Below are 14,098 nucleotides of genomic sequence, written 5' to 3' on the forward strand. Positions count from 1 at the left end.
GCATTTAAAAAGGGAATGACATCATAGTATCTGAAGATATTTACTGAATTTCTGCTGGTTTTCATAATACAGCTAGAACAAATATTAGTTTCCAGATACAATGAGCATCAGTTTGTCTACTATGGACGAAATAGAAGAAGAAGCCAAAGCAGCAGCAGAAAAAATGGTTATAAATATGATGCAAAGGCCAGGTCAACTAGAAAAGGTTTGTTATTACTGTGTTATAAAGGCCACTTGCGCCATCCAGGTTTAGCCACTAACTCGGGATTAACCGGTTTAACCCGGAGTTACCAGTACAATTTAACCCTATGTTAACAGTTAATAAACTCCGAGTTAGTGGCTAACCCTGAACTTAACTTGCACCATGCAAGTGGCCCTAAGTGTAATAATAACTATATAGCATATTTATTTTATTTATTATTCGTACAGCGTACACATATATTATTATTTCATTGAAGCATGGAAAATACTAAAGTTGAATTAGGATTGCAGTGAATTTCCTGTCTCCGCCCCCAATTTTTTTTACCTAATTGTTTATTTGATATGAATGATATGATTCGTGTTTCTTTCTGTGATTAAACTATCTATTTGTGAAACTAAAAATGTTTAGATACTAGAAATTTGTGGTTTTTCATTACATCCTTAGTTAATTTTGATATAATTGACCTTTTAAGAAGTAAGAACATACTGAACTGATGTTTTCACAGGTTGAGCAGTACAAGAAGAGGATTACTCACAAGAAGGCCTCCATTGAGGCTCAGCTGAAGTCCGCAGTGCAGGGCAAGCTGGACGGGGTCAGTGTGGGGTTGAAACAGCTTCAGGAGTGCCTTGATGATGTGCAGCAAATTGGTCTCAAGTATGTTTTTTTTTACATTATATTCATAATCACTAAATTTTATATTTTAATATTTCGAAGCACATTTGGAGTTTATTACCTATTTTTAATGTATAGTTTAGTAACTTTTTTACAATAAACAATAAAACACAAAATCGGGAATGATTTAGGGTTTGGTCATGATGCCTCGGGCGAGTCAGGTTGTCACAGACCAACCTGTTTTGCACATTATTTTCCTGGCGAGATGGCTTGTACAATGTGATGAAAATATTGCCAGGATTCAACGAAGAGCTTGAGATGTTAGGGTAGCCCTACTTTTCACAAGTTTATAAATTATTATTATATATGAATGCACAGGCAACTTATAGCTGATACTTGCAAATCAAATATGAATGTCCACTTATGTTTTGACCATTCTGAAAATGTTTGTGTAGGTATATATTTAAAAGGCTTCACTTAGGAAATAAATTAATTTCAGCAGAGGGTGATAAAATAAAGGGCAGATATGTTGATGAATTAATGATGTTAAATAGGCACAATTCAATAGTAATCTAAATTGTATTTTTCTCTTATTTACACTTAATGCAACATGCAATTATAAGATGTAATGTTTTGAAGATGTGTCCCGCCGAGTTTGTTGCCTGTCCCATATTGGGATCCCTCTTCCAATTGAGGGGCGATTGATTTAAATATTCTCGAGAGAGAGGTGTAGGGTTGGAGCCGGTGTAGCTTTATTTGATATTCATAAGCGCATTGTAATATGCCTACTTGAATAAACTATCTTTTATCTTATCTTTACAAAATAACCACGAAACTAACCAACACAATTCTTTTTTAGGATGGATGAATTAGAAGAGCTTCTAAAAGGCGTGCCTCCACTAGTCGGGTCGCTACAAGCTGTAAGAGAAGAGGACTCGCGACACTCGCAGTACGTGACGGCCATGGACAGCCTGAAGCATATATTCACGGTGCCAGATAGCGTGGCTAAAACCATGCAGTGGATCGGGGAGGGGAAGTTGCTGCATGCGCATCAGGTAGGTCATTTATCACTAGCTATAGATATACACAATATTGTCTCTGAACCAGTGGTTCCCAAATTCGACTCGGATTTGACCCACCTAACAAAAAAGGGGGCAAAATATTAATGGTAATGTTGTTCCCTCCCTAGTAGTTTCAGGGCCCACTGAATATTTGCTCGCCAACCACCGCGATCGCCGATGGGTGGGTCGCCGATCCATAGATTGGGAAATGCTGCTCTGAACTATACTGCCCTGATACCTCAGTAGGTACCTCAAATGGAAATGTAATGTAAACATGTGCCTTAAATTCTTTATAGTACGGCGGCCAAGGGGCCTCCAACACTAATCGATGTGACTGGACAGTATACTACTGACAAGTGGTATGGTTGTGTTCGGTAGAGTGTACTGAGTACGAAATAATGACTTGTCACTTTCTAAGACTGTGGGGGGCTTAGCTGTGACGTCACAAAGATGGCGGTCCCGGGTTTCAAATTTTAGATAATTACTCGGCAAGTTCTTATCAGATTTTAAAAAGTGAGGTGTCCTATGAAAGCTGATGAAATGTAGAATAAAACATGCTATGTAATGAAAAGTGTAATTTCACTAATTATTTTTTTATTTACAAAAATCTGAAAACATAACATTTGTCTTTTTTTGTAGCCCAAAAAACACAATGACAACGGCCACTTAGATGAAAATTGTGTCATATAAATCATTTAGGTACACTAATAAGCTATACGTTACTTCTTGAATTTTGTGAATCAGATAATAAATAAGCAAACTATGATGATTTTACCGCGGTCGCGGCGTATCTCGCGGCGCGCGCTCGGTTACTAATGGGCGCGGGCGCGACTGAGGACGCTGTACTGTATAGTGTAGGTAGATCAAAAACTACTTAATATTTTTAAACAAATGATATATCATATGAAAGATATTTAAATAACCAATAAATCGTGGTTTCAGAAGCAACTTTCGTTGTACCAAAAGCAACATTCTTAAGTGACCGTTGGTATTATTATTATTGGTGGATATTAATACAGCCTACAATCTATGAATCCATTTTGGTAATTTTGGCCATTTGCGATGTTCAGCCGTCCTACTATTTAAGAAGGCACCATAATGGACCAAAACTTTGCATTTGACGTGAAAAGTAAATTTAACCCTTTCCCAGAATATCAATAAAATTTCAACCTTAACACTACACTTTAAGGTCCAAATTAGATTGCCCTCAGTTCGTATCCGAATCTATCCTATTTCCTCTGTTCCAGTGCCTCAACGACCTAGAGAACTCCCGCGACGACCTTCTCTACGAGCTGCATCGTCTCCCCAACCAGTCCTCACACGACAAGATCATGCTCAAAGCTTACTTCGAGGATGTGGAGATGGTCTCCAACTCGCTGGAGAAGCAGATCAAGCTGATCCTAGCGCGGACCCTCAATACTGTGCGCAAGGAGCCCACGGTTATAGTCACCGCGCTCAGGATTATTGAGAGGGAGGAGAAGAGGGACCAGATGGCGCTCGAGGTAGGTGTGCGTGCGAGGCCGCTACAAGACTCGAGGCGCGCAGCATAAAAAAAAACCGGCCAAGTGCGAGTCGGACTCGCGCATGGAGGGTTCCGCACCATCAACAAAAAATAGAGCAAAACAAGCAAAAAAACGGTCACCCATCCAAGCACTGACCCCGCCCGACATTGCTTAACTTCGGTCCAAAATCACGTTTGTTGTATGCTGAATTTGCATTCCTGTATAGTTCTATGGTTAGTAGAAAATGCTAAATGGTGAATTTGTAAATTTGTGAGATAGGTCAGAAGCGGCTGTAAAATCCCATGCTCTGTTCACCAACTTCCAAATTTCCAAAGAGGTTCTCAATTCGGTTGTTTTTTGTTTCAGCAACAAGACCAAACGGGCTTCATGCCTCCCGGGCGGCCCAAGCGCTGGCGCACCGTCGCCTTCGAGGAGCTGGAGCGCGCCGTCGCGCAGCGCACCGAGGGCACGCGCGTCGACGAGCGCGAGGACAACAAGCTGTGGCTCGTCAAATACTTGGAACTTACTAGACAGCTGATTCTGGAAGATTTGAGGGTGGTCAAGACGCTGTGTGTGCCGTGCTTCCCGCCGCATTACGATATTGTGAATAAATACGTCAACATGTACCACACCTGCCTCTCTTCAAGCGTAAGTCTTTTATACGTATCTAGAAACCGCGTTGAACGGGATTACAACAAGCTGTGGCTTGTCAAATACTTGGAGTTGACTAGGCAGCTGATTTTAGAAGATTTGAGGGTGGTCAAGACGCTGTGTGTGCCGTGCTTCCCGCCGCATTACGATATTGTGAATAAATACGTCAACATGTACCACACCTGCCTCTCTTCAAGCGTAAGTCTTCTATACATATCTAGAAACCGCGTTGAACAGGATTACAACAAGCTGTGGCTTGTCAAATACTTGGAGTTGACTAGGCAGCTGATTTTATAAGATTTGAGGGTGGTCAAGACGCTGTGTGTCCCGTGCTTCCCGCCGCATTACGATATTGTGAATAAATATGTCAACATGTACCACACCTGCCTTTCTTCAAGCGTAAGTCTTTTATACATATCTAGGAACCGCGTCGAACGGCATTACAACAAGCTGTGGCTTGTCAAATACTTGGAACTAACTAGGCAGTTGATTCTAGAAGATTTGAGGGCCGTGAAGACACTGCCGTATTTTCCTTTTGTACCCATGTTCATTGATCCATCCATTCGCCTCTCTTTAATTTCAAGACCTTTGTCAATACACCAATTATTAATTATCCATTGATCAAATTCACAAAAGCATTAAGCAACGTTCTTTAATTTACCAATAATTTCAGCTCCAAGGCGTAGTCGACAGCGGTCTAGAAGGCAACGAATACGTGACCCTGCTGTCCTGGGTGTTGAACACGTACCCGGGCACCGAGCTGATGGGCAGCCCGGAGCTCAACATCGACGTGTCCACGCTGCCGCCGCTGCTCAGCGAGGAGAGCCTGCAGGACGTGTGCGACGAGTATCTGCAGGTTTGTTCACACGGTGTATATACAGCTTGTGACTGGTCAGACAGTATGTGACTATCCTGGGTGTTGAACATGTACCCGGGCACCGAGCTGATGGGCAGCCCGGAGCTCAACATCGACGTGTCCACGCTGCCGCCGCTGCTCAGCGAGGAGAGCCTGCAGGACGTGTGCGACGAGTATCTGCAGGTTTGTTCACACGGTGTATATACAGCTTGTGACTGGTCAGACAGTATGTGACTATCCTGGGTGTTGAACATGTACCCGGGCACCGAGCTGATGGGCAGCCCGGAGCTCAACATCGACGTGTCCACGCTGCCGCCGCTGCTCAGCGAGGAGAGCCTGCAGGACGTGTGCGACGAGTATCTGCAGGTTTGTTCACACGGTGTATATACAGCTTGTGACTGGTCAGACAGTATGTGACTATCCTGGGTGTTGAACATGTACCCGGGCACCGAGCTGATGGGCAGCCCGGAGCTCAACATCGACGTGTCCACGCTGCCGCCGCTGCTCAGCGAGGAGAGCCTGCAGGACGTGTGCGACGAGTATCTGCAGGTTTGTTCACACGGTGTATATACAGCTTGTGACTGGTCAGACAGTATGTGACTATCCTGGGTGTTGAACATGTACCCGGGCACCGAGCTGATGGGCAGCCCGGAGCTCAACATCGACGTGTCCACGCTGCCGCCGCTGCTCAGCGAGGAGAGCCTGCAGGACGTGTGCGACGAGTATCTGCAGGTTTGTTTCTAGACGGTGTATATAGCTTGTGATTGGTCAGACAGTAGGTATGTGACTATCCTGGGTGTTGAAACTAGGTATACCTATCTATATAAGGGCTCATTTAGACGGTGCGAGAACTCGCATGCGAGTTTAATTACATTGCGTTATTTGATCGGTCGGCTGAATTGTTGTAACCTCAATAGTCCGCAATGTAACTAAAATCGCATGCGAGTTCGCTCGCCGCCTAAATGAGCTCTAATAGTGTATAATACTATATGAAATTGATTTTTCAAATAGGGCATTGAGGACAGCTACCTGATCGTTTGAGACCATTTTGGCGTGGAAGCAGACTTCCACGCCAAAATGGTCTCTGAAGACCTTTCCTAACTCTTATTGTCCCTAAACTATGAACTAAAGGTAGTATAAATTCATATCTTGATTACAGAAAATGGAAAGCAACTACATGGAATGGATGGAGAAGACACTCGAGTCAGAAAGAGCCGAATGGAACGGAGACCGCGCGCCCGAAGTAGAGCCACATTCCAACGCGTACCACACACACGCGCCGGTCATCATATTCCAAATGATCGATCAGAACCTGCAGGTAAGTTACTCCACTACATAGAATAAAATGGAAACCCTGAACTGATGTTAAGCCACATTCCAGATGATCGACCAGACTTACAGGTGAGCTGCTCTACTACATTTAGGTGGAATCTGCTGGGTAGTTACTCCACCGTCTCCACTGCATGTAGCAGAGCGGCAACCTTATTAGATCCACATTCCTACACATACCATATACTTTCAAATGATTGACCAAAACTTGCAGGTACAGCTAACTCTTCTTAAATAAAGCCAATGTACCTACAAACTAAATAAAAAGCTGAAAGTAACGGAGATTGCGCTACTCAAGTGGAGCCACATTCCAGATAATTTATTAGAACCTACAGGTGAGCTTGACATGGATTCGAAGGGATACCACACACCATATATCATCTTTCAGATGACCTGCCAGATCCTACAGATGAGATACTCAACTACACAGAGTGGAACAAAAACTGAAGTAGAGCCACATAATATGTTCTACTAATTGCCAAGTGTTATAGTTTTATTTTTTAGCATTAGAAATAAACGAAAACGAAACGCTTTTTAAAAATCAGTAACTAAATATTACTTATGAAAGCAGAAGAATATAAATGATCGTATTAGATTCATAATTTTTTTTTTTTTTTTTTTATTGAGAAACAAACAGTCTTAATAATTAATAATAATTACATATTGTTACATATTTGCCATTATTTATTTTTAAAACGTGTTTTTCAATAAAAAGACACGTCAAGATTGTTTACCTTATTTCTAAGCTAAAAAAACGAACTCGAATGATTTTCTAAATGACATTATTGTTCACAGGTTACTCAAACCATAAGTAAGGAGATCACGTTCAAAGCGTTGATGCTCAGTATCGAGCAAGTGACGCGCTATGGCAACATGTACAGAGAAGGTGTACTTCAGTTCAAGGTATTAATAATGTTACATATTGATTGTACAACCAGCTGCAAAAGTGCATACCCTTCGAATTCTATTCATAAAGTGGGTATGCACTTTTGCAGCCCGTTGTACCTAAGAGTAGAGAGTAAATTGATAGATTTAATAATTCTAACCTTTCCGACCATAGGTGTTACACGAAGGCAGGCGTTCACTGCCAGGGCAAAGAACCCCTTAAAAACGTCTACAGAGAACTGCGATCTTGGCCAGATCTATCTAATTATTGGTTTTAACGAGTCCGAACGTAGTGACCACTAGAGAACATATCTGACCCTGCGGCCTTACTGCCTCTTAAGGCGGTCTTAATATTTGCATGCGATCCGCATGCGGCCACCATGTGCGAGCGGAACATCGCTATACGACATCGCTTACACTCCGACCAGAGCGTCCTGCAGATCTGCATTGACAACCGCGTATGCCTGACAGTTCTGAGCTATATATAACACCTTGATTGTTACAGAATAGTCACTTCTCCGACCGCTCCCGCTGCGCCTACTTCACCCACCACATGATCACAATAGTCAACAACAGTGAACAGATGGTCCGCCTCGCCCAGCAGACACAAGCCAGGCACTGGCCCCCGGGCCGGCACGATGCACCCGCCGAGCGCAAGTTCGACACCCTGCTCAACACATTCCAGGTACACAGTGAGCCACTCGGACACAGTGAACCGCGGTGTTAGACACTGGCCTCCGGGTCGGCACGCCGCGCCCACCGAGTGCAAGTTCGACACCCTGCTTGACACATTCCAGGTAACAGTGAGCCACACTGACACAGTGAACCGCGGTATTTGACACTGGCCCCTGGTCCGGTACGATGCACCTGCCGAGCGCAAGTTCGACACCCTGCTCGACACATTCTAGGTACAGAGTGAGCCACACGTACACAGTGAACCAGGGCGATAAAGGTGGTTCAGCCACTCCGTGGGTTGTGGCTATTGGATCAATTGCAAAGCCAGTTTTCAAATCACTACAATAGTATAAAACAAAGTCGCTTCCCGCTCTATGTATGCTTAGATCTTTAACGCGTTTTTTAGGGTTCCGTAGCCAAATGGCAAAAAACGGAACCCTTATAGATTCGTCATGTCTGTGTGTCTGTCTGTCTGTCTGTCTGTCTGTCTGTCTGTCTGTCTGTCTGTCTGTCCGTCTGTCTGTCCGTCCGTATGTCACAGCCACTTTTCTCCGAAACTATAAGAACTATACTGTTGAAACTTGGTAAGTAGATGTATTCTGTGAACCGCATTAAGATTTTCACACAAAAATAGAAAAAAAACTATAAATTTTTGGGGTTCCCCATACTTCGAACTGAAACTCAAATTTTTTTTTAATCAAACCCATACGTGTGGGGTATCTATGGATAGGTCTTCAAAAATGATATTGAGGTTTCTAATATCATTTTTTTCTAAACTGAATAGTTTGCGCGAGAGACACTTCCAAAGTGGTAAAATGTGTCCCCCCCCCCCCCCCCCCTAACTTCTAAAATAAGAGAATGATAAAACTACAAAAAATATATGATGTACATTACCATGTAAACTTCCACCGAAAATTGGTTTGAACGAGATCTAGCAAGTAGTTTTTTTTTAATACGTCATAAATCGCCTAAATACGGAACCCTTCATGGGCGAGTCCGACTCGCACTTGGCCGCTTTTTTTTTTAAATAGAGTGATTCAAGAGGAAGGTTTGTGTATTATTTGTTAACCCGTGCGAAGCCGGGGCAGGTCGCTAGTAAGTTATATTTGTGTATTGGATTGGAGCATAAAAATTTAATAATTAATTACTCATTCATGAAGCTAACTTATTATGAGAAGTAAAAACCCGATTTATTTACAGAAACTAAGAGACGAAGCCGCCCGATTCCTCCTCGACGAGGCATTTCTGGACCTCGAGGTCCATTTCGACGACCTGTTCACAACAAAATGGCTGCCGTCTTCTATCCCGGTCGACACCATTTGCGTCACTTTGGAAGACTACTTCCAGGACTATAACCATTTGAGGGAGAAAAACTTTGAATATGTGATAAATGAAGCGCAGAATTTGGTGTACAAGAAATATATAACCGCCATGCTGTCTAAGAAGGTAGGTTAAATTAAAACTTTATTAAATCAACAGCTAAGGGAACAATTTATCACCATCACTACATAGTATAAAACAAAGTCGCTTCCCGCTGTCTGTCTGTCCCTATGTATGCTTAGATCTTTAAAACTACGCAACGGATTTTGATGCGGTTTTTTCTAGATAGATTGATTCAAGGGGAAGGTTTATGTATAATTTGTTAACCCATGCAAAGCCGGGGCGGGTCGCTAGTTAAATATAAAAAAAAAACTAGAATTTGACGGAAATTGGACGACCCCCTTCTCTTGTCTGTGATCTTCCTCGCGATGTCCGGGCATTTTGCCACGGCTCATGGAAGCCTGGGGTCCGCTTGGCAACTAATCCCAGTAATTGGCGTGGGCACTAGTTTTTACGAAAAGCGACTGCCATCTGACCTTCCAACCCAGAGGGTAAACTAGGCCCGTATTGGGATTAGTCCGGCTTCCTCGCGATGTTTTCCTTCACCGAAAAGCGACCCCCTTCCCCTCCTCTTCTTCTCTTCTCTGTATTCAAATGTTAAATCAATTTCAACTTCTTTGAATTTGGGCCTATTAAATAATCTAGACAATTACATGATTACCTAAAGGTGGTGTCCCAACTACAGTTTATGGGAACGGAAAAGTGAAGGCCTGGTTAAGTTCTAGCCTAAAGTACAGTCGGAATAAATGTTTTTTTTCTTCAGGTTTAATTCAAATAATCTCTACAACAAGCTTCTTATGTTTCTCCAATAACTTATCCCGAATATTGTCGTAACCCAGGTGACTTTCAAAACTGTCGAAGAAGCGCAGCAGGCAGCGACGAAGGTCGTGAAGGAGGCGAACCAAATACGGTCCTTCTTCCGGAGGATCGGCGCCGAGGGGGTCAACGTGGACTGGCCTTTTGAGGTCATCAGCTCTTTGGCTGAGGTGAGATCTTGTACATTTCGGGTCATGCTTATCCCACCAAAAACATTTTCAAGTAAAATGTTGCCAAGACGAAACTATAAGGCTCGCACTGTCAAAAAGTAATCGGATCTCTTGTAGAGCCAAGCTTAGCTTAAGCTTAAAGCCCTAACTTCACAAACTCTACACCAGTGGTTCCTAACCTTTTCAGTCCGGTCACCCCTATGACTAACTAGGGAACCTGATTTTACCCCTTCTTCCAATGGTAATAAAAAATAAAACGTGTACGTTTCAACAAACAATACAACTATTGTTAAATTAGGTTAGCTTATTACCCCCGTAACATACCAGTTTTTACCCCTACGGGGGTAATTACCCCCAGGTTAGGAACCACTGCTCTACACCTTAGTCAAAATATGTGCCTTGGCCGTTTTGCTTTTTGAAGATGAGAAATAAAGAACTTTTTATTATATTATTATTACCAAACCATGATGCACCAATTCTTAAACTTTCGTAAACAGAAAATATAAATTAGAGCCTATTGGCGTTATTCATAAACGCATTACAACACTGAATTAGCTATGAATCGTCTGTCTTTATCTGTCATTTTGACTTATGTATTTGTACGAAAGGGATAAAACCATTTAACTAATTCAGGCTCGTAAAGTTTTATGGACAAGGGGGTAAATTTGTGGTACCATCGCCCACACTGTTAACTGTCCATCGGTAAACCTTATTACAAAAGGCATAAGGTCCAACGATGGACAGTTAGGAGTATGGTTGTTTGTGCAAGCCACGCTAATACCGTTTCTCATGCAGGTCCTCCGCTGCCAGGACATCGAGATGCTCTCGCTGGACCTGCACGGCGTGCTGGACAAGTGCCCCAACATGTCGGAGGAGCAGCTGGTGCGGCTGCTGGCGCTGCGCGGCGACGTGCCGCGCGCGCACGTGCGCGACACCGCGGCGCACGTGCTCGGCACCCGCGCCAAGCCGAGACCCACCACCATGCACGACTTCTTCAAGGACATCACGTTTAGCGATAGGCTGTTGGAGCGGTTCACTTTGTAATATAATAACAAAAACCGGTCAAGTGCGAGTCGGACTCGCGCACGGAGGGTTCCGCACCATCAACAAAGAATAGAGCAAAACAAGCAAAAAAACGGTCACCCATCCAAGTACTGACCCCGCCCGACGTTGCTTAACTTCGGTCAAAAATCACGTTTGTTGTATGGGAGCCCCACTGAAATCTTCATTTTATTCTGTTTTTAGTATTTGTTGTTATAGCGGCAACAGAAATACATCATCTGTGAAAATTTCAACTGTCTAGCTATCACGGTTCGTGAGATACAGCCTGGTGACAGACGGACGGACGGACGGACAGCGGAGTCTTAGTAATAGGGTCCCGTTTTTACCCTTTGGGTACGGAACCCTAAAAATGCACCGGGCTACACATACACATTACACCAGTGGTTCCTAACCTGGGGGTAATTACCCCCGTGGGGGTAAAACTGGTATTTTACGGGGGTAAAGAAGCTAACCTAATATAACGATACAACAAACGTACACGTTTTATTTTTTATCACCATTGGCTCCTGCCAATCAAAAAAAAGTAAAATCAAGTTCCCTAGTTAGTCATAGGGGTGACCGGACTGAAAAGGTTAGGAACCACTGCATTACACATATGTGCCTAAATGAAGTGCACGAAAAGAGCATATTTCCAAGGGACATATGTGGCTACCACCAGTTTAGCACTGACATAAACGCCATCGAGAACGTAATTTACTTTCTATGCATCTCGCTCGTACTCGCATATAAGCGCAAGCGAGACGTTATATTATGTCAGTTTTGACGCTGTCAGTGACTCATGGTATGGGCTCTTGTAATATAATTCTTGATATAGGACGGTTCAATTGATTATGTTCAATGTTATATTATTTAGTAACGTTTAATCATAATTAAGACAAATGATATAATAAAAACTTATTGAAAATGTAGTTACACGTATAATAAATACAAATATTTCTAGTTAAAATCCGTGGCTTTTTTAAATTAACATATTTAATTCCCAGCTAGATAGACAGCGAAACTGTGTAAGTAACCGATTTTACCACTTTTAAACGTTCTAACGTTCCAAAAATATGTTAACACGCCTTTAAGACACTGACAATACGATCGTGTAAATATATTTTTGGAACGTTGGCTTTTAAAGATGTTTATGAACTCTACCCTACGTGGTATTGATTTCTTCAAGATTATTGATATTAATCTATTTCCCAACAGGATGTCGACGTCTTTGGGAATATTATAAATTATAAGCAGTCTCATCCCCGAGTGACGGACCCTGAGTAAGTACGCCATAAACATAACTATAATAAGATAAGTGTTAAGTATTGTGAAATTGTGTAATCTTTACAAAAAATTAAGAATATTGCATTCACGATAATACGGGTTAAAGTTTATCATTGACCGAGCGAAGTAAGGTCTCAAGGTCATACTTTTCTGTATGTTCCATGTTTGTTAGACGATATCAGCGGCCCGTTTCTCAAAACCTTGTAACTTGTAATACAAGTGGAACTAAGAAACGGGACCCTGGTAATACCTACCTATTGTATTTTTGAATATTCATGAATTATTCATCATCAAATTAAATACATAACTTATCCCTATCGTGTCGCGGTGTCTCTGCTAACTCTGCTTAGAGCGATTATTAAGTACATATCTAGTTTATTTTAGAATTTATGAATAAACTTAGTATATATGTGACGTTATCTATGAAAAGGGACCTTATTGTCGATGGCGCTTACGCCATTATTAATGATGCTCCGATATAAATACAATGCCGCGCGACGCTGTGCGGCGTAAGCACCATCGACAATAAGGTCCCTTTTCATAGATAATGCCCCATATAGGTACTCGTAACTTAGAATTTACACATAATATACTCAAAATTTCATACAAGTATATATCAGTTAATGACATATTATACTGTACAGCAATATACCTACTAAACATACTTGTATATGTAGGATAATTATACATTCAAAAATAAATCTTGCTCAATAATTTTGCGGTAAGTGTGAATAAACAATCGCTGATCGCCAATTGTGTTAGCTTCGCGTGACTATTACTTGCTGTATGCTAACATGACCAATATATGTTTGAACTCTCTTCGCTTACAGTTGTTATGTGCTACAAGGTATCTCATATACTGGTTTAGCCAGCATGTGATTATAAGGCACTGGGAATACACAGACATGTGTTAGTGTTAGTTCGTGCGCGGGTATTACGTATAATTTATTACCAGATTCTGACGGTTGTTATCTCGGCGGGGGTGAAAAGTCTGCTGGACCTAAAGTCTATTTTTTTATTCGGTAGACTAAAATGACATTTCATAGTATGAAATGACACATGATGTTCATACTATGAAATGTCATTTTAGTCTACGGAATAAAAAAATAGACTTTAGATTCAATCAATTTGAATTTAATTTTTATGTGAAGTAATGCACACCTACTTGAAACTATTAGGAATAGTTTAACTAGTATAGTCTCTAGTGACGCCGTTTGGCTTGATCGTTCCTTCAGTTCCTTGGGTTAGACCAGGGGTCGACAAACCGTGGCTCGCGAGCCGTATACGGCTCTTTGGGGGTACAATTGCGGTCCTTCAAGTGACCCAAAAAATGGACACTTGAGAGTTCTTAATACCCCTGAAATCAACATTTTGTGCCCTTTTCAGCTTTTTAAACTGGAGATTAATACTGCTGTTGGCAGAACTTTCTGTAGCCTCTTAGACCCCTGCAATATTCTAACCCCCTAACTCTTTTTAAAAAGATAGCGGGTATTGCCCTGTCTGCCGGACGACCAATTGGCTACTTTTTCATGGAATCGGTACATTATGAAATCGATAGAGTTTTAATCCGTTTACAAAAAAAAAATACGACGAATATTTTTCAAAGAAGGAACCGTGAGTTTGTGAGGGTTTTC

The 14,098-nt window shown here is 42.0% G+C and overlaps 1 protein-coding gene across 1 annotated transcript; it reads left to right on the forward strand.

The window, feature by feature from the left end:
- The first annotated feature begins 28 nt into the window (after window positions 1-28).
- On the forward strand, window positions 29-11,184 carry LOC134651000 (exocyst complex component 3). Its single transcript, XM_063505972.1, has 12 exons — window positions 29-205; window positions 708-856; window positions 1,674-1,869; window positions 3,123-3,377; window positions 3,744-4,226; window positions 4,702-4,884; window positions 6,044-6,202; window positions 7,009-7,116; window positions 7,604-7,783; window positions 8,974-9,219; window positions 9,993-10,139; window positions 10,935-11,184. Exons 1-12 carry the CDS (start codon window positions 101-103, stop codon window positions 11,181-11,183), a joined length of 2,460 nt encoding a protein of 819 aa, XP_063362042.1. The 5' UTR covers window positions 29-100; the 3' UTR covers window position 11,184.
- Window positions 11,185-14,098: the final 2,914 nt, after the last annotated feature.

Source organism: Cydia amplana, chromosome 1 (genome assembly GCF_948474715.1).
Source record: "Cydia amplana chromosome 1, ilCydAmpl1.1, whole genome shotgun sequence".
NCBI lineage: Eukaryota > Metazoa > Arthropoda > Insecta > Lepidoptera > Tortricidae > Cydia > Cydia amplana.